At 62.5% G+C, this 20,515-nt stretch overlaps 1 protein-coding gene across 2 annotated transcripts in view; it reads right to left on the bottom strand.

Moving 5' to 3' along the window:
• Positions 1–20,515, bottom strand: part of KIF1A (kinesin family member 1A) — a 53,984-nt gene that overhangs the window by 31,785 nt on the left and 1,684 nt on the right. The window contains exons 3-14 of one of the 2 annotated variants that reach the window (XM_032269573.1): positions 19,413–19,492; positions 19,056–19,162; positions 17,743–17,826; positions 15,619–15,799; positions 15,473–15,545; positions 15,172–15,265; positions 13,702–13,850; positions 13,134–13,312; positions 11,891–12,028; positions 10,875–11,150; positions 3,658–3,776; positions 535–620 (exon numbers count right to left, since the gene is read on the bottom strand). In XM_032269573.1, the coding sequence (XP_032125464.1) occupies positions 535–620; positions 3,658–3,776; positions 10,875–11,150; positions 11,891–12,028; positions 13,134–13,312; positions 13,702–13,850; positions 15,172–15,265; positions 15,473–15,545; positions 15,619–15,799; positions 17,743–17,826; positions 19,056–19,162; positions 19,413–19,492 (1,566 nt within the window). The remainder of the gene's footprint in view (positions 1–534; positions 621–3,657; positions 3,777–10,874; positions 11,151–11,890; positions 12,029–13,133; positions 13,313–13,701; positions 13,851–15,171; positions 15,266–15,472; positions 15,546–15,618; positions 15,800–17,742; positions 17,827–19,055; positions 19,163–19,412; positions 19,493–20,515) is intronic. The other variant, XM_032269574.1, reaches the window with a different exon arrangement.

Genomic DNA, 20,515 nt, shown 5'->3' with positions numbered 1-20,515 from the left:
GCTGGGGTGCGCTCTGAGGACCTTCCTGCACCACTCTCCCTCTAAGAGTAGAAAAGGAGCCCGAGTGGTCCAGGTGCCACTGGACACAGCGCCAGCCCTTCACATGAGGACCAAAGGTGGGCAGCCTAAGGGGCCCCCTTACTCTCACTGCAGGGAACGGGCGAAGGGGGCAGTGGGAACGTGGGGGACCCAGAGGAGAGCGGGCCCAGGGAAGGCAGACAGGGTGGGGTGGCTGCACCTCAGAGTCTGTTCTGGAGGCTCACGCTGTCTAACTGCTCTGTGCCCAAGTCTGGACCCTAGAGAGGCCGTGGTGGGGGATGGGCACATCCAGGCATCAGGGCAAACCCCGGGAAAGGGGCATGGTGTGCTTTAAACACTGAGATGGGGCGGGCTCAGCACTCTGGGCGAAAGGGAAGAACCCCAAGAGGACTCAGGGCCCATAGGATGTGACAGGGTGGCAGAAGAGCAGAGAGCATGGGACTCAAGTGAGCGCCAGGTCCCTCCAGGCCTGGGACTTGGGAGGGAGCTTGATACCTTTTCAAAATGCTGGTCGTCAAAGGAGATTTTAGCAGTTCCCGACTGGCGGACACCAGAGCCGTAGTCAGGGGCCTCTTCATCGGCTGCAGGAGGAACGAAGCAAATGGCTGGAACCCAGCTTGTCCCCTAAGGTGGGTGTGGGCAGAGCCAGGCCACGCCACCCCACAGTCAAGGTGAGGGTGCAGGAGCCAGAGCAGGCAGCAGGGTCCTGACCAAAGCTGCTGTGCGGGCCTCAGTGACAACCAGGCATGTCCCTGGACACTGACCACCGGCCTGCCCTGCCCAGGGGCCCCAAAGTGGCCACAGCCTCATCACAGCCCACTTGGACAGGGGTCATGAAGTCTGTATTTTCAAAACCAAACCTTGCCCCATTCCCAGGTGCTCAAGGAGAACCCGAGCAGCCCCTCCCCATCTCGATGTGCAGAGACCACTCTGCCGGCCCTGCGGGTCCCACCTCCAGCATCACCACGTGCTTCTGCCACCACCCGTGCAGGGCGACCACCTGTCACCCACCTCAACATTCGAGGGCCGCCAGCCGCTCCCCAGGCCTGCCCACCGCGTGCACCCACACGCCCCAGCCTTCAAAGTTCCCCGTGGACCCTGCCCGCGGCCTGAAGCCCTGGGCTCTGTCCTGCTGTGGTCTGTGCCAGGCAGCACCTGCTCATGGAGTAGTCCGTGCTGAGGGAACAGCACACTGACCTCGCCCTGGTCACAGGCAGGGCTGGCGAGACTTCTGAGACCACCAACACCAGGGCCAGTGCCTTTGCCAAGCTCCCTTCTCCGCCACCACAGCCGTTAGACAGGGAAACCCATTAGGTGTCACCCAATAGAAAATATTCAGTTGTGGGATGGCCTGCAGGAGGCCGGCAACCCAGCCCAGGAGAGCAGCACTTCCAAGACACCATCCCAGCCTGGCTTCCTGGCACATGACCTGGGGCAGCAGGAGCTGTGGACCCGGGCACACAGACCTGGGCTCAGAGCTGCTGTGCGCCTTCCTAACTGGCGACCATCATCTGGGCAGTGGGGGCATCTCTCAATCCCACAGGGTGCAGGGCAGAGGGAGACCTTTGAATTGAGCTTGAACTCAGGGCCTGGGAAATGGGCAACCTCCCTGTGGACCCCAGAACCCCCTCTGACCAAAGGCAGACCAGGACGGCAGTTGCTCTTACAAGGACGTGAGCCAGCCCTCTGGTGCAGCCCCACTCTCAGGGGGTGGCTGTCAGGGTGGGGGCCCGTGGGAGGAAGTGGTTAGGATGGCTCAGCTCAGCCCTGGAGGACCCTCGGTGGGAGCTGCAGACACAGGCAGGATCAGGAGGACCTGGCAAGGCGGCACCTCCTGGGGTGAAGGGGGAGGTGCTAGGTGTTCCCAGCTTCCCTGATCACTGCAACTCCAGTAATCACCCCACCTTCTGGCCTCAGGGCTGGGGCCCTTCCCTCGTGCCCCCCCTCTCTCCCCAGCCGGACCCCTGACTCTCGGCACTGTGGTATCAGAAACTAGATGACCAGCAATGACATGACTGATGGGAGGTGCTGCAAACAGCATGTAGAAATTATAGGCTAGGCTGGGCACGGCGGCTGGGCACGGCGGCTGGCCAGCTGGGATGGCTCACGCCTGCGATCCCAGTGCTTTGGGAAGCCGAGGTGGGCAGATCACTTGAGGTCAGGAGTTCAAGAGCAGCCTGGCCAACATGGTGAAATCCCATCTCTACTAAAAATACAAAAATTAGCCAGGCATGGTGGCGCACCTGTAGTCCTAGCTACGCTACCTGAGAAGTTGAGGCAGGAGAATTGCTTGAACCTGGGAGGCGGAGGTTGCCCTGAGCCCAGATCATGCCACTGCACTCCAGCCTGGGTGACAGAGCGAGACTTTGTCTCATAAAAGAAATTATGCGCTAAGGAGAATTTAACGATAGAGTCAAATTAATTAATTAGGTGAGATTAAAATTGCCCAAGGCAGCCAGGATGGCAGGGCAGCGTGACCAGGAGCTGTGAGACATCTCAGGGTGGGGAAGATGAGCCACCTCAGAGTCGGGGGACTCGACATCTGGAGAGGGGTAAGGCGCAGCCCCAGCCCAGGAGCCAGGAGCCCTGCAGCCATGGATGCTCGTCCTCTCTGCATTCATCCACTCGTGGCTGTCTGTCTGTCTGTACTACTGTCTTCCCGGGGTGCCCAGGCAGCCAATGCCTTTGAGAGGAGGAAGAGGGGTCCCTGGTGAAAGGAGACCACGGTAGAGGAGCCTGGGGCATGGGAGGGTGCAGAGACGGGAGTGAAGAAGCCCGGAGCAGGACTGGGGGTTCGGGGAAGGAAGTGGGACCCGACCTCACGACACTAGCCACCTGTGGGCCTGCAGCTTAGGCGGCCAAGCTTTTTCACATCTGCGTTCCTGACCACCCTTCAACATTCCTATCAGGTGGGGAGCATTAAAACAGATCCATTTACACCTGAGCAAACCAAGGCTCACAGGCACTCTGGGGCTCGCCTGGTGCCTCCGACCATTGGGATGGGTGTGAGCAGTGCCAGTCTCTACCTCCCACAAGGGAGGGGCTTACAGCTTCAGGCCCAGGGTGGAGGGAGATGGGCCTGTGCCTGAGAACAGGGAGGGCATAGGGAAGCAGGAGCACCCCAGGGAGGGCTGCCCTGGGCAGGGCCGGGGGCCGGGGCTGGGCACTCCAAGGCCTTTTCTGGGGCTGCAGAGACAGCCAGGTGGGTGGGATGGGTTGAGAGAGAGCACCTGCTCTGCAGCAGGCTGGGGAAGGATCCAGGTGGCCTGATGGGAAGGCGGGGACCCCCAACAGAAGGCGCTGGGCTCAGCCTGCATGGCCCCTGAGGCACCCCCAGCTGTCTCCGGGGAGGCCAGAAGGCCAGAGCCAAGAGCTGGGCAGTGGGGGCTTCCACTCCAGGGCCCACTTGGGGCCGGCAGCCCGGGGCACCAGTCCAGGACAAGGTAGGAATACAGCTTCAGGTTGACCCCAGGGAGAGTGGCGGGCCGGGTGAGGCCGGCCCCGCACTGACCGCCACCTGATGCCAGAAGGGCCTCCTCGGGTCCCCACCTCTGCCTGTGCAGGCAAGAGCCAGCCCCCGCGGCCCCACCGCCGCCCACGCCTTCGGCCGGCACGCACCTGAGATGGCTTGGACAGCCACACGGAGGAAGCCCTTCACCTCGCCCTTCTCGCTGACGATCGCCACGCGGTGCACCAGGGGCACGGGGTACAGCAGGTTGCTCAGGTACACGAAGGCCCTGCGGGGAAGCAGAGGCCGCATCACGGGTCACCCTCCAAGAGTGTTCTGAGCGGCAGCGGCGGCAGCATGGCCCGGCTCACGACACAACACGGAGCTGCAAAGCAGAGGGAAGCCAGGACCAGGACAGCGAGAGCGGAGGGCAGGCAGGGTGGGCACCAGAGGAGACAGGAGGTGGGGGACAGAGAGGACGACGAGGAATGAGCTGCGGCGAGCAGAGGCGCAGCCCGGCGGGGCCCGGACCCGGCTGCCTGAGAAGCACGCAGCGGAGGAGGGAGGGTTCAGCCTGCTTCAAGGAGGACGGGGACCAGACCAGGACCCAGACCACGTTGTGCTGCCCCCTTCTCACACTGGCACTGATGGCCAGCATCGCCCTGCCTCCTGCCTACTTCCCAGAGGTCCCTGATGCTCACAGACCCCACAGAGCCCCTTCCCCGAACAGAAACTCAGCAGGTGGGAGCGCTCAGGTGAGTCGGCCAAGACGGGGCACCCTCAGCCCAGGGCCCAGCGAGGCGCTGAATGGAGCCCTGAGGACCCCCCCAGGGCCATGGCGGGGTCCAGAGCACCAAGAGCCCCCCTTTCCCAGGACCAGCCTAAGCAGAGACCACAAGCCCCTACTGTCGACGGGGGGCTGCTGCCTTCCCTGTGCTGACCCATGTGTGGGCTGCTGGGAGGCCGGCGGGGACCCTGTGAAGACGGCACACCCCTCCCCAGCCGTCCAGGAGTGCATGCTGAGATTGGGGCAGTTTCCTTCAGGGGAAGGAAGCCTGGTATGAGAAGGACACCCAGGTAAGTCCTGCTGTGGAAGGGGAGGCCCACAGCTCAGCTCAAACTTCAGACCAGGAAACTGCCTCCATGACCCTCCGGCCCCGTCCAGGCAGTGCAGCCCCCATAAACACGGCACCCACGGACCTGAGCACAGAGGGGGCAGGAGCACAGCCCCTGTGGGGATGGGCAGGACTTGACACAGGAGGGTGGAGGCGTGTGAAGGAGGTGCGGAAGGTGGAAGGTGAGGGGCCTGGAGACAGAATGAGGGGGTGGAGGGTCAATGACAGGGAAGCAGCAGGGTGGCCTGAAGTCTTCGCCAGGGAGTCAGGGCAATGAGAGGATCAGGGAGAGCAGCCATAGGTGGGGGCAGAGGGCGTGGAAGGTGGAGGCCCGCTGGCCAGGTGGGCACTGGCACCAGGGAGGGGCTGTGGGTGGAGGAGTGGGGAGGAGAGGTGGGTCACATGCTCTGCTTGGCTCACCCAGGGCTCTGACTCTACCCAGGCTGGGCCCTTGGTCTTGCCCCAGGGGAGCACCCGGAAAGATGCCCTGCTTCCTGCTCCAGGCATGTGCAGCTCTGAGCACTGTGACCTCAGGCATGGGAAAGGGCTGTGCCTGGGCCTTGATTCCAGAGCAGATACTGACGACGGGTGGAGTGAGACTCAGTGGGTTGTGAACGCCCAGCACCCTCTCAGATGGATTCCTGATCCTGCCCCCTCCAACCCCCATCCCCCCTGACCTCCCTGAAGCAGCAAGTCAGAAGCCAGCACTACTGTGGCCCCTCCTCCTCATCAAATCCATCAGTTCCACCTCAACAGTCTCCAAGAAGCCCCCCAACTGTCCATTACCACCAGCCCTGCCCTGCCTGGTCCCCACGGCGGCCAGAAAGGTCTCAGGGCACCGATCAGACACATCCCCCCATGCCCTTGGTGACACCCAGGCTCCTTACACAGGTGTCCATGCCCCACGTGGCCCTGGGGGTCCAGGTCCTGCCTCCCCCTCACAGTCAAGCTCAGCCTCAACCCAGCCTTGCAGCTCCTGGGTCCGCGGATGCCCCGGGTGTCTCTGCTCCCAAAGCGGAAGCCCTACCCTTGATCTTATCCGCCACCTCAAGTCTCCTCGGAGGCCCAGGCATCCCAGCGACCATCAGGACCTTTCCCTTGGCCACCTCGTTTGTTCTGACTTTACACATCCCCATGAAACCTCCCTTGCTTTCCAAGTGGCCCTGCTGAGCTGAGCCCTCACCATTGCCCTCACTGCAAACCGGCCCAGGCAGGGCTCACAGCAGGAAAAGGGTCTTGCTGCTCTCCAGGGCCTGGAAGTCTCCTTAGGCCTCCCTTCCGGGGTAGAGGAAGCCCCTTGGTGGCTGCTTGGGCCCTCTCCCCAGCACAGCACCCCCTCTAAAGACGCCCCCCGAGAAGCGAGGGCCCCACACCCCAGAGCCAGTCAGGGACCTGTTACCACAGGGCTTCGGGCGGCTCTGCCTGACTTCGGTGTGGGGGCTGGGGCTCCACTGTCTGGGCACCCACCCAGGTTGTGTCCACAGGTGCCATGGATGCTCACCCTGGCCCTCATCCCAAGAGAACACCCAGAAGGGTGGGGCCCCTCCCCACAGTCCTGACGGGTGCCCCTAAGTGGGGCACTCACCAGCATCCCCTTGGGAGGGGGACGGCAATGCCTTCCCTCCCCAGAGCACCCTGGTTCCTGGAAGAGAGTCTCTGCCTGACAGTGGGGGTGCGGCAAGGGGCTGCTACAGAATGAGCAAAGTAAGATGTCTGGGAGCGGGGGTGGGCCAGGACTCAGGCCACCACAGCACAGGCCCTGCCGGGTGGCGGGCGCCCCACGCTGGGGGAGACACAAGGACAGCAGGCAGGACAGCCCACGCTGCCAGCCTCTGCACCGGCCCTGCCTTCCAGCCCCCACCCACCCCGCCCTTTCCCGGGTGCAGTGCCCGCTTCAAACAGCCTGGGGTTGGAGGGCAGAAGGGCACTGAGGATGAAGAGGCTGCCCCACCCTACCCAGTCTGCAGGGATCCCATGGGTGGTGCTCGGAGAGGGGGCGGGACCCCTCTCACTGTGGGCCAGGTGAGGACACTGCCAGGCATGGGGCCTCTGAATCCATCGGCACAGCCTCCCAGGAAGGAGAGGCTGCAGCTGTCCCGGGCCACCCAGCCAGAGCCAGACACTATCTTTCCTACCCCAAAGACCCCTCACCAGGGCAGTTCCGCAGGGGCTGCTGGCAGTCAGCAGAGCCCCAGGCTCTGGGGCCACCCACACGTGCCACTCATGGCACCACAGAGGTGATCCACAGACTTCTGAGCTCCCCAGGACCACACCCCGAGGGGGAGACTCCTGCATCTGAGTGAGGGAAGTGGCCACCTCATAATCGCACTGAGCTCTAGGGGTCTCACACTGACCCCCTCCTGACTCTCCCCCACTGCCCCTGAAAGGCCAGGTCAAGAGGGTCTGAGGCAGCACACAGAGAGGTAAACTGAGGCACAGGTCACATGTGAGGCTGCAGCAGGCAGGCCCCATCCGGGCTCTCTCCACAGGGCCTCTCTGCCGAACAAACGCTGAGTGGAACTGGCTGTGGGCTTCCTGAGGGGACACTTCTGCCAGGCTGCCAACTGTGGGCTCAGGCACCAGTGGCGCAGCACACACTTGAGTGCCCCACAAATTGGATGGGGGCTGGGCTTGAGGAGGAGGCCCAGGCCCCTCGCAGCTCCAGGCTCAGATCACCCCGAGAAGCAACATGGCAGAAATCACGGCAGCCGGCTTCTGTGGCAAGCACACGTGCCTTTTGCTCTCCTAGCTCCTGGGAGGTGGCGCTCCCATCTTGCCAGGGCACATCCCGACTTGACCAGCTGCACCCTTCTTCCTTAGGGTTGCACAAAATCCACCCGGGACCTCGCACGTTAAATGATGAAATGTGACACTTACACCCCATTGCACAGATGAGGACCCTGAGGCACAGAGAGGAAGGAAGTCTCCAGGGCCTGGCAGCGAGGCCTGCGTGGGGCTCCTCTCCAGCTCCGCTGCACGGACACCGAGCTCCACGGCCTGCCTCTGGGCGGAGGCGGGCTTCCACTCTGGGTGGGCTGCTTAGTTATCACAGCTGATTAATTAAGCGGATGAATTGTTTCACGCTTTTTCAGAATGTCCTCAGGCTGGGGACTGGGGGGACCCAGACACTGCAGCATTCACAGACTGCCGCTAAGTGCTCTCTAACGGATGGGCAAGATGCAGCCCAAACTGTGCCCCCAAGGTGGGGACTGCTCGGGTGGGGCCCCAGGGGACATCCAGGCGGAGGCTATACAACGAAAAGGACCCCAGGTCTGGGACCGATGCTGCCCCATCTCACCACGCCCTGTGAGCATCCTCACAGCACTGACCCGGGGCCCCAGGCCACCTGTGGGAGCACGTGGACCCGGCTGGGGCTCCAGTGCTGGGTGGTCTCCTCTCCCCACTGCCAGTCCCAGACTGCCTGGCTTGGGACTGGGGCACAGTCCCAAGACTTGTTCAGCCGGAAGGGACTGCTGGGCCCTGAATCCACTGCCCCAGTGGCAGCAGCAGCCTCAAGAGCGCTGTGAGCTGGGCCTGGAAGACGCGCCCCCACCTGCTGAAGAGCCCACGCCAACCAATGCACCCAGGGCGTCAAGTGACGGGGCAGAGCGCCGGTGCCTGCTGTCCTGGAGCCGGGGGCCTCTGCCCAGTGGGGATACCCTCCAGGGCCGCAGGCCTCACAGGCCAGGGCAGGCCATGACCCTCACCTGCCCTTGAGGTGCCAGAGATAACCTGACCTCAGCTAGGGGCCAGAACTTATCCCAGGCCTGTCCCTACCAGCCACAGACACACCCAACACACAGAGAATGGCTCTCAGGATCTCCGGCCGAGAAACACCACCTGTAGCCATGCTGCAAATACCCAGCCCACCGAGGGCACCACGTGGGACCCAAGGGAGTGGCATGGCCTTGCCAGCCCAGGGGCACAGAGCTGACCCTGAGCAAAGCCCTTGAGCCCGGACACCTACACTCCCTCCCCAGCCCTACTCCCCTCCCAGGGACCCTCATCCCAGGCAGTCAGCCTCTCGCCCTGCTCTCTCTGCAGCTCCTGTGCCTGCCCACCCTGCCCACGTCTCCTGCCCCTCCTATGCCAGGGGAAATCAGAGCCCAGGCCCACTCCCTCAGCCTGGGTAGTGCTCACCCACCCACCCACCTCCCAGGTCACCTGGTGCCCATACTACCAGAGGCGGAGGCCCCTGGGGGCTGACCCTGGCCTTGGAGCCCCTGTGCAGGACACAGGAGGCCAGGGCTGGACGGGCCTTCCGCAGAGGCCAGGGTACCTTGAAGCAGACTGAAACCCAGCCCAAGAGAGAGGCACCAGCAGAGGCAGACAGAGCGAGGGCTGAGTGTGGCGGGAGGGAGGGAGGAGGCAGGCGCTAACCGCGGATTGGTGAGGTGAAAAGACGCATGCTGGGACCCAGGGAAGCCTTTCCAGAGGGGACAAGAGTAGGTGCCCCAATTTCGCTGAAGCTTTGGAGAGAGCCAGCAGCTACCGGAAGGTTAAAGGGAAATCAACCAGGGGCCTCCCCAGGGCCGGCCCTGCATAGCTGCTGCGTGGGAGAAGCCAATTCTTGCCAAACCAAAAAGATCGAGATGATTCCAAATGAAGCTCTTCACAGCCACCCCGAAACACGGGGCCAGGTCTCTCTCTGATGACTTTGGTTTGGTTTGGTAGTTTTGTAAAATCTCAAATCCACAAAAGGGGAAAAAAGTGTTGGAAGGACCCAGCTCTTTCTGGCTGAGACTGCGAGAGCCCCACCCCACCTGTCCTGATGTCCTCGTCCCCCTGCGTGTCCTGATCCCTCACCTACCTGACACCCGAAGCCACTCCTGGGGCCCAGCAGGTGCAGGGGGCCTGGCCCTACAGTTGGGCTTTCTGAGAGAGGCCTGCGTGGAACTGGCCTCGGGGTCCTCCTGGGCCTGGAGAGTGGGAAGTACAGGCCCAGGGCGTCTCGGAGGGACAGGGCCGCAGGTCTGTGTTCTGCGGCACTGTCATGGAAAACCAGTCAGGATAAACCCATGGCACGTGCCCATCAGGACCTGCTGCCAAGAGGGAAAGCGAGGCTTTCCTTCCACCATCTCCACCCAAGGACAGAGGAAAGCCAGTGTCAGCCCTGCGATCTGCAGCCACCCTTAGCCTTCCGCTGTCAGCACTGCTGCTCCAAGCTCAAGACTTCTGGAAACTTCCACTGGCCTAGCCCAGGGAAGCAATCTCAATCTCCAAAAAAAGCTGCTATTAAGAATTATCTCAACATTCCTATGTGTAAAATATGTCAATTCAGCTGTTTCCCGAGCTGACTTTCTGACTCCTACAGCCAGGTTTCTAGATCTTTCCTTCACCTGACTTTCCTTCCACGATAACATGAAAGCAGTTGGATTTGCCAAATCTGCCAGCAGGGCGGGGCCCCTGCTCCCCAGGACTGCGCTTCCCCAGCCTCCATTCCGTCTCCCAACCGGGCCTCTCATCCATTCGGGAAACGTGACAACCAACTTCTCTCTGCAAAGGGCACATTCTGTGAGGGCACTGGGCCACATGCCCCCATCCCTGGCCATGAGGATCTGGGAGGTCAGGAGGGATGGAGCTGTCCTCACCTTTAGACAGGCACGGTCTGCCCAGGCCCCGCCACTTCAGAGGGGGATAGAAGGGTAGGCAGCTGCCTCCACTCCTAAAAGGAAGGCCTTCCCTGGTCTCAGGATGGCTGCCTGTGTTCGGCTCCTTCCCCCACAGAGAGCGTAGGGCAGTGAGAGCCGCTGGGAGCCTCTGCCTCCTCTGGACGACAGCTGAGCTGTGGCAAGGCTGCCTCCACTAGGACAGAGTCGATTCCCAGGGGAATGACAGGACGGGCATCCAGCTTGGGGGCGGCTGGCCCTCACCTATCAAATGTCCCTCGGGCCATGCACTGGGACTCTCAGGGAGGAACTTGGGCATCGGGTGCCTGAGCCACCCAGGGGTTCCTGCAGCCTCTCTGCAGAAATCATCCCGCCTGCCTGGGGCCACAGCTGCCAGCTCCGGGGTACACTGCCTCTTCTGTGCCTGGAACCCGGCCTCTTCCCCACTGGCCCAGAGCCACCGTCTCCAGGATGAGCGAACAGCCCCCCTGTGAGGGGCCTTGGGTGCTCTCCTCAGGAGGCCAGCCCCTCTGCCTGCCTGGCCTGCCTCGCCTGCCCTGGGAGGGCCCGGGCCAGGCCCCGGCGGCCCACCTGTGCCCGCAGCAGTGCTCCTGTGCCAAAGAGCTGGGCCCTCCCCAGCATGCTCTCCTCGACCTCACCAACCTTCCTACTAAACTGAACAGGGGGGGCCGGTCGTAAAACGGGTCCCGGCCGTCGCACAGCGCGTGCTCCGGAAAGACGTCGTCCTCCAGGTCCTCCTCCTCCTCCTCCTCCTCCTCCTCCTCCTCCTCCTCCTCCTCCCCCACGCTCTGCTCCTCGGCAGGCTCGGTGGCGTCGGAGTCGGGGCTCGAGAAGGTGGGGGAGGGGGTGAGAGCAGCCATGCGCTCGCTCATGCATGTGTTGAGAAGAGGGTAGCTGTTGCAGCCAGAGACGGCTGAACTGAGGTTAGTGCGACAAGACAGAGAGAAGTTAACACCAGCGACTCGCAGGGATGAACGGGGGCCGGGGCCGGGGCCGGGGCTGGGGGGACTTCTGTTTAAAACCAAAACCAAACACACAGACCATCGAGAATGCTGCTGCAAAAGAGAGATAACCAAAAATGTGCCCCCAAGCTTGGAAAGAAATCACATGTAGGGCCGGCAGGAAGGTTCCGGAAGGTTCCGGAAGGCACCTGCTGGTGGGACTGAAAACAGGGGTCTTGGCCCGGAGAGGCTGAGGCCACAGAAGGACCTCAAGCATTTGGCCACATTGAGGCCTCTGAATACCACAGTCCCAGGGGGCGCGGGGGGCTGGGCGCAGACCCCAGACTGGGAGCCTGGAGGAGGCAGCCATCTCTGAGGCTCAAGTGACACAACCTGCCTTTACGTTCCCACCCTCAGGCCACAGGGCGACCCGGAAAGCCTCACATATTCACACACATGGACCCGTGGGTCCTGGCGGCCACAGCACTGCAGCAGGTTTGGGTGGCAGTGCCAAGATCCCATCTCACATCCCCTGAAATAACAGGCCCTGTGGTGTGTGGACAGGGATGTCTGAGGAACCTCAGACCGGGGAGGACAGGGCCAGGGTCTGGGATGGAAAAGCACCTGTCGAGGCCTCGCCTGGTAGGGCACGGCCCACTCCTACCCCCACTGCCACCTCTCTCTCTCTCTCTGCCAGGGAACAGAGGAGGCGCCCACCTGCCCACCAGCCGGAACCAGGGGAAGCGGTCGTAGAAGGGGTCTCCGCCGGTCACCACGTTGTCACAGTCCTCAATGACGCTGGAGGGCACCTCAGCAGCACGGTCATACATCTCCCGCATCAGGTCCAGGCGCTGCCTGCAGGGACGCCAGGGGTCAGTGTGCACCCAGGCCCAGCGCCCAGCAGCTGGCACTGCACACCCTTAGCTCCTGGGGACAGTGGGCTCGGCCCTGCGGGGCGTCTATGCTGTGCTTTCCAGGGGCCTGTGAGTGACATCCTCCACTGATGGCGCTGACCTCACATGGTGACTCAGTCACCCCCATAAGTGAAGGCCAGCTGGGCGCAGTGGCTCCCACTATGATGCTAGTACTTTGGGAGGCCAAGGTGGAAGGACTGCTTGAAGCCAGGAGTTAGTCAGCCTGCGCAACAGAGCGAGACCTCGTCTCTATCAAAAATGAGAATTAAAAAATTAGCTGGGTGTGGCGGTGCACTCTGCGCCCGTGGTCCCAGCTACTTGGGAGGCTGAGGTGGGAGGATCAGCTGAGGCCAGGAGTTCAAGCTACAGTGAGCCGTGCTCACACCACTGCACTCCAGACTGAGCAACAAGGCAAGGTCCTGTCTCTTAAAAGAAAAAATTAAAGATCAAGACAAATCAGAGTGAGCGTGTCGGGACAGCAGAGACCGAGCGTTAGGAAGGACACAAGCTCATGCTGGGCATGGAGGGCACGGTGCGGGCTCCTCCTCGCCACACCCACCTCAGCTCCTCCTCCACCTTCCACTGGCTCAGCTGAGGGACCCACCTCCCGGCAGCAGTCCAAGCGAAGGAGCAAGGGGGCATTGCTGCTGTCCCCCAGCACCTCCCCGAGGCCCTCTGGGGAGCCGCCCTTCAGGCCCTGCTGTGCTCACTCCCGGCACTCCGCCAGCCTGTTCTGTTGGCGGCATGGCCTGTCCACCTGCCACAGCACCATCCTGAGCCCTGTGGGCCTGGGGAGCATTCACCTCGTGTCTTTCTCTCCTAAAGAAAACACCCAAATCCATTTCTCTGTACGACCACTGCATTGGCAGAGAGAACGTGAATTCTACAATTCACGTTTGTCTTCTAATTTTAACATAACTGGAACAGGAGGAACAGCAGTGTCTGCAGGTACCCGCCATGAAGCCTGTGCCCACCACCACTCCTGTGGCCTCAGTCCTGCCCAGGAGGACTCACCCACCATCCACCCAGCGGCCCTCCAGCCACACCTGAGCTTCTCCAGCGTCCAGTAGTGAGTGGCCCCGTTCTTCTGGTCCTGGACCTCCACGGCCACAATGGTTCGGGGAAAGGGCCTCGTCTCTCGGTCTTTGGCGGCCTCGGGGGGCAGCAGGTCAGGTGGCAGAGGGGAGTAGAGTGTGTCCGTGAGGAGGACAAACTGAAATTGAACCTGTGATGGGGAAGATGACCACTCGTCAGCCCCTTGGGGGACAGGGCGCCAGGTCCCCAAAAGGGCTTCTTTCCCACCTTCCGGAGATTCCAGCTGCATGTCCCACAGCGGTTCACTAGAACCTTACAGAGAGCCGCTGCAGGGGACCACCTGCTTCCTGCCTGCCCACTCTGCCACTGCCTCCCGTGAGCAGGGAAGGCAAGTCCCACCTGGCCAGTCCTGGGCTCCCTCACCACCCACCCTTCTGGGGGGCCCAGGTCAAGCAGGGTTGCTGTGCCACCCCGGGCTGGCGGAGAGCCAGGCGCTGAGTCCCAAGCAGCTGTCCCCAGCATGAGCAAGCTGATGCCCTCTCTCCAACAGCAGGTGGTACAGCCAGTGGGGCAGCCCACCTTCTTTTTCAGCTCCACACTGATAGCGTTGGCCTCCTTGAGGAAAATGGCATTGCCCCACAGCAGGTCCCGCAGAGACGTGAACTGGTACCACTTCCACTTCCGGAAGGCCCAGAGCGCCAGCTCACACTCCCGCTCCGTCCACTGGACTGTGGAGAGGTCGCGCACGGTCATCGCAGGACGGCCACGACCCTGCCCCCATGCCCCAGCCTCTGGAAGGTCAAGCCAGTCGGCCACTCCACGGGGCTGCCTTGTGACCCCAGGCTCTATGTACACCACGGCCGGGTGATGATCAGGTAAAAAGACTGGAGGCAGGAAGGTCACTCCCGCTGTGCTCACTGGGCCAGAGGTGGACGGGCCCTCTCTCCCCAGGCTTCCCCTGATCCGTGCCTGGGCTGGGAGAGCTGTGTGCTTGCCCCTGGCTTCACACTGACTATTCTGGGTACACGGGAAGAAGAAACCGGCAGAGATCCGTCACAGTGCGCGACATGAAAAGCTATGCATGGCCCAGAAGAGAGGCTGCCAGGAGCAGCCTTGTGAGTCAGGCTGAAGAGCAGAGTGGCTGCAAGAGCAATGCCACCAATGACAGCCACATGCCATCTGGGGCCAGCAGCCGGCAGTGGGACCCACAGGAGAGGACGCAGGAGGGCAGGCCAGGCGCTCCCGGGTGCACTGGCCCGGACACCCTCTCTCCACCCATGGCCTGTCTATTCACTGGGCCCTCAAGAGAAGGACAGCAGGGACACCAGGAGGGGTCTGTGCTTGTGCTGAGGCCCCGTCCATCCTCCCAACACGGCACCCAGAACCTCTGGCTGCCTCAGTCCGGCGCACCTGAGCTTCACAGTGGGAGGAAGTCTCACTGGGTAAACGAGGCCAGACAGGGGAAGAGACCAAGGTCATGCCAGCACAAAGATGCTGACCAGCGGGCCAGGGGCCGAGATGGGCGCAGAGCCCTCTGCACCTGCATATGGGCCACCTCTGCCCCAGCAGCAGGAGGTCAGCCGGGTTGGCCTCCCAGCACATGCTCACGAAGTGAATCCCGAGCTGACGTGCAGAGTGGACTCTTCCTCGGGGGCCCCATGAGCCTCGTGGTCAGCAGGATGGGGCAAGTGGATGCACATGAGCCTGGTGAGCTCCTACCAGTGCCACTCCCCACCCCTGTCATCATCCAGACACTCCTGTCAGGGCCAGCGTGTGTGTCCACGTGTGTCTACCTGTGTGTGCGTGAATGTGGGCATGTGTGTACACATGCAAGTGGGTGTGCAGAGGTGCTTGCCAGCCGTGGCACCGCCTGCCCCCTCCCACAATCCTGCTTCCACAGTGCTTCCCAGGACAAGGAGGTATCTCCCTGAAGAGGTCCAGACCTCAAGGCACAAGGGCTGACCACTGACCTCCAGGGAGGGGCCCAGGGCTGCGCACCTCCATGCTGAGACCCTCCTGACGCAGCAGGTGCTGCCGGCGCCCCCTCACCTTCATCCTCAGGCTCCTCCTCCTCCTCATTCACCTCCGGGTAGTACCTGGAGTCCATCTGCTTCTGCAGGGCCTCCAGTTTGCTCTCATAGTCCTGCAGAAGCAAGGCTGCGGCTCCACCACGGCCCTCCCTGCCTGGGCCTCCCACGTTGCGCCTAGACACGGCCTCACCGCATCCCACCACTTGGATGCAAGAGATGGGGCTGGGCAAGCCGGCAGTGGGGGTGTGGGAGGGAGGACAAGGGTCCCCGGTGTGGGCGGGGGCCGGGCGGGGAGGGCAGGGCAGGGCCGTGTCGCTCACCAGCCGCTGCTGCTCCAGCAGGTAGGTGGCCTCCTCCCGCTCACGGCGGTACTGGTCCTCCAGTTCCTGGAGCCTGCAAGGGAGCAGTGGGGTGAGCACGGGAGGGGGGCGGCGCAGCGGGCCGACGGGGGTGGCCTCCGCCTCACCTCTGCTCCATCTCCTGCTTCATGTCGATGCCCTGCTTCTCCAGCAGCTCACGCTGGGCAAAGGCCCAGTCCACGGGCTCGGCAGGCGTCTCCGCGCAGGGCGTGCGCTCTCGCTCCTGCCGGGCCTGCTCGGGGTGGTTGAACCGGAACACGTGGCTCTTGCCCATGATGATGCGGTTCCCTGGGGGACAGAGGCACAGGTGGTCTTAGGGGATCTTCAGGTCCCCGAAGGTCTCAAGGGGGAGGTGTGAGGAGAAAGGGGCACGGGTGCAGGCACCCCACCGACCCCAGCTCCAAGCCACTCCTTCCTGAGCCCTCACTGGGACCTGAAAGTGCCTCCTCATTCTCCCCCCAAATCCACCCCTTGGCCGCTCCCCACTCGGCAGCCAGTGACATTGGTGAACCACAGAACTGGGGCCTCTGCTGTGCCCTAGTGTCCCCGCCCCTCCCCAAGCCAGCCTTGCACCTGCCTCCTACCCCTAAGCCCCTGGGACCCTGCCCCAGCTGAGACATCCCCCCAACCACCCCACGCACACAGCCAGGACCCTCCCGTGACAGCCACTGGACCCCTCTCAGGGCTGCCCCCCTGCAGGGCCCTCTGGGGCAGCACTCACTGTCTTGGGTCAGTCCTGCCTGCAGGGCTCTCTTTGGATGATCTAGTTTCCCCCTAACTTTCTGGGAGTCCCACCTCTGTCTTGGGGCCCCACCTCCCGCCCAGGTGGCCCGTGCCTGCAGGTCTGCCCTCCCTGGCCACTGTCAGCTGGCCACGTCCTGTCCTCCCCGTCCACAGGCCCATGTGAAGCCCACTTTGGACACAGGGAGGGAAGCCCCAAGCTAAGGCCTCTCTCAGCCTAAGCCTCGCCCTGAGCCCCACAGGCACCAGGGCCAACCCCAAAACAAGCAGGGAGAATGGGCACAGCTGTCTGTCTGTCCGTCTGACCTGCTGTCACCCAGGCTCAGCCACACCGACTCCCCATGACAAGCCCACCCCACGAATTCAGGACCTTCACTGTGTCCTGCCCCAAAGGCAGGACTCCTGAGTCCCAGGGCCTCCTCCAGAAGCCTTCCGGGGGCAGATGGGCTAGAAGTGACAATGCTGGGTGTCACCTCCCCCTCCTCACCCCCTCCGCTTTCTCCCAAGACAGTTGGGGAAAGGTCTCCCCCATTCCAAGCCAATGGTCATTTTTATGTCAGCCTGGCCAGGCCACAGCACCCAGCGATTTAGTCACATCCCCCCTGGGTGTGGCATGGAGGTTTCTGCACATGTGCTCAGCACCTGCAATCAATGGGCTGACGGACATCAAGGATGCCCCCAGCAGCAGGGTGGGCCTCATCCAAGCAGGTGAAGACCTGAGAACAAACTGGGGCTTCCTCTGAGGAAGAAGAAACCCCGTGGATAGAGTCCACTGCCACCGAGTTCCCATTCCTTGAAATAAGTCTCTTTACACTTAGACACGGATGTACGTATCTCACGCCGCGTCAGTCCATCCGTGCGTCAGGCTGCTGCTGCTTCTCTGGTGAAACCCAAACTATTCGGGCAATAGTCACAGGCCACACAGGAGGGCCCTCTGTCTGACTGCCCTAAAGAAGGGCCTTTACACCACATGGGCCTGCGCGTGTTTGAACATGAGAGGCTGCAGTGTCTGGGAACAGAGCCCAGGCCCGCCCGGGGAGCTGCTTTCAGAGGCTGCGGCAGCCCCCACCCTGCTGACGCTCCCCAACACCGCAGCTCTGGGAAGCCTCTGACCACAGCTCTGTCTCCCCCAGACCCGCCCCATGGGGCAGAGTCCTGGGCCGGGAAGCAGGAGCCTCCTCCCAGGCAGGCACGCCCTGGCTCCTCACTCAGCCCACAGCATGGACGCAATGTCCTGGGGTCCCTGTGTTGTGTGAATGGGCTGAGGTGCAGGCCCCAGGATCCTGATGCTGTGGACCTGGAGTTGGGGGCGTGGGGAGCCACATGACCTGGTCAGGTGCCCGCAGCCCCTCCCTGACATGCCCCGCAGCCGTTCGGAGCTGCCATCCCGCTGGGAGCAGGTGGTGCACAGGAGGTGATGGCTTGAATGTGGGAACAGAGGCCTCGCCCCTCCCGCCCACCTGACTGCACCCTGGGGCCTCCAGACGTACCTGATCGCAGGATGCTGGGCTCTGTGACTTTCTTGCCGTTGACGTAGGTGTCTGCCCCCTCACAGGGCTCCAAGGTCACCACAGCTACAGGAAAGGCAAGAGGACAGAAAGGAGGGCTGTAAGGGACTATGACCTACAGCAACTCAGCTTGCCTGACCCCCAGGCGTGGCCCCTTCCAGGCCCCTCTTCTCCCTGCTACACAGACCCTGACCATTGGTGATGCTCATTTGGGCCTCAGAGGAGTCTAGGGTTCTCAGCCCACTTAACAGAGGAAGAAAGTGACCCCCAGGAGGGACATGCATGTGCCCATGTTGAAGCCGAGAGGCTGTGCTGGACCTGATCGCCCAAGGCCCTGCCCAGCTCTCCAGGTGGACAAGGATAAGAAACCAGCTAACGGGTCCTGGGCTGCCCGCAGGAGACAGCAGGGCTTCGCAGCCAGAGAACTCCAGGACAGCCACCCGCTCCAACACCACTTAAGACCATCATCCCGAGATGGCCAAGTTGGACAGGTCTGCAGACCAGAGGCTCCCAGATGCTGCTGGGAGATGCCCTGAGCCTGGGCCGAGAGCCACATGACAGCACCCTGACACCGCAGGCCCACTCCGAGTGGGGCAGCACCAGGCAATGCAGACAGCCCCACGTCACCTCCAAGAGGGAGGCCGCTGGGCAGGCAGGGGAAACAGACAGATGGCCGCCCACAGCTAACAGGAAACCGAGGTCTGGAAATAGTTTTCCACCCTAGATCTGGACTCACTCCTCATGGCGCACTGTCCTCCCGCCATGAACATCCTCCACCCTGGCCCCCAACACGCTTCGCGGCCAGCAGCCCACCTGCACCCCACCCCCCCTTTCACGGAGGCTCAGCTCCTTAAGGCAGCAGCCACCCCTGGCCACAGGAGGCACCAGGCCTTTTCCCAAGCACCATCCCAGTGGAAGTTGTCTTCAAGGCTGGCCCCAAGTGTCTCTCTCTCTCCAAAGGTGCCTCTCTCTCTCTCTGTCTCTCTGTCGCTGTCTCTCTCTCTCTGTCTCTGTCTCTCTCTCTCTGTCTCTCTGTCTCTGTCTCTCTCTGTCTCTCTGTCTCTCTGTCTCTGTCTCTCTCTCTCTCTGTCTCTCTGTCTCTGTCTCTCTCTCTCTCTCTCTCACACACACACACACACACACACACACACACACACACACACACACGTCCTGCCTAGAAGTATGACTCAGGTCCCACTGAGAGCTGGGGAAGCTGGAAGAGGGTGACCTGGTTCAGGCCTGATCATCACGGCACAGGGGCAAGGGCGCGGGTGGGGAGGGGAGGGTGGCGATACCTTCACTGCCCCCCCTGGAGTCGCTCCGGAATACGCAGTGCTCCTCCTTGATGAAGTGACCACTCAGAACGATGTCCTGCCGCCTCTCGCCATCCTCCCTGCCCACCCTGCGGGGTGGGGGCACCATCAGCACTGCAGCAGGGGCCCAGTACACCCAGGATGCTGCCCGCTGGCCTCCAGGGACTACCCACCAGGATTATTTGGGGAACACCAGGGCGGACATCAGCAGAGCTGCTGAAGAAGTGACAGTGGGGGAGAGTCCAGCCCAGCAGATGCCCCTCTGCAGCAGCAGGAATGGGGAGCCCACCCTTCCCCTGCTAGACCCCAGGCTGGCCAGGCAGCTGCCAGGCCCCCCACCTGGTGATCCCATCCTTGATGTAGTAGAGGAGGCACTCGGACATCAGCGGGTCCTCGTTCAGGTTGACGAGGTGCGGGGTCTGCGGGGAGACAGAGGAGGATCGTCTCTGCTGCAGGGGCAGGAGCCTGATGCCAGTTGCCCCCCGACCTCTCCCCAGGCACTGGACCACCCATAAGGGTCCCTGCCCCCACCCTCAGCTGGTCCCACCAGGCTGGTCACACCAAGCCAGGAAAAAGAAACAGGAACACAGAAAGCTCAAGCAGAAGGCAGCCCGCCAACAGCAGCAGGCTGGTGGGGCCCAACCTCCCGCACACACCCGGGCCTGGCCCAGCAGCCCCAGCCCTGCAGCGGAAGTTTCCAGAAAGGCAGAGAGCCCAGCTCTCAGCATGTGGAGGCCCTGGGGTACTCTGAGGCTAGGGTGGACCCCCAGATGTGCAGGGCAGAGGCTGGGCCCCATCGGATCCTGGGTTCCCAGCTTTGGACTACAAAATGCAGCTCTAGGACCCTATTCCAGCTCAGACAGCCCGGAAACTGTGGGCTCACCAGTGGGAGCCAAGAGCCAAGAAGAATCAGGGCCCTGACCATGGAGGGCTCAGCCCTGCGGCCTGGGAAGTGAAGCGGTTGTGAAAGCAGTCCTTGATCAGCCACCTGGGGCTCCCCTGTGCAGAAGGCGGAGACCTGGTCATCTGACAAAAGGGACAGACCATCCTCAGCTGTCCCACCCCCGAGTGGGAAAGATGTCTGGCCAGGAGGGGCTGTGCCCACAGCTTGGGGCCAGGTAGGAGCTGCAGCCTTGGGACCCAATTGGCCTGCGTGCTGCTTGTGAATCCCAAGAACACTGAACTTCTCAGGAAGGGGGTCCCCAGTGGTCCCACTTCTGGGCAGTTCCCAGACCCGGGGCCAACAATCAAGCCACACCCCTGGAGTTCCGCCCTACCCCTCCAGGAAGGGGATAAGGTCTGAAACAGTGCGGGGGACAATCCATCACAGACCAAACCAAAGGCCCGTCTAGACGACATGTGTAGTGAAGCCCCATTAGGGCACGGCCTGTTCCCGCCCTGCCCAGGACTGGAATCTGCCTACAGCTCCTCTCAGGCCCCTC

Source organism: Sapajus apella, unplaced genomic scaffold (assembly GCF_009761245.1).
Source record: "Sapajus apella isolate SASKATOON/1434 unplaced genomic scaffold, GSC_monkey_1.0 scaffold194, whole genome shotgun sequence".
Taxonomy (NCBI): Eukaryota; Metazoa; Chordata; class Mammalia; order Primates; family Cebidae; genus Sapajus; species Sapajus apella.
The sequence above is the reverse complement of the archived record's forward strand: the minus strand, read 5'-3'. Positions and strand labels throughout refer to the sequence as shown.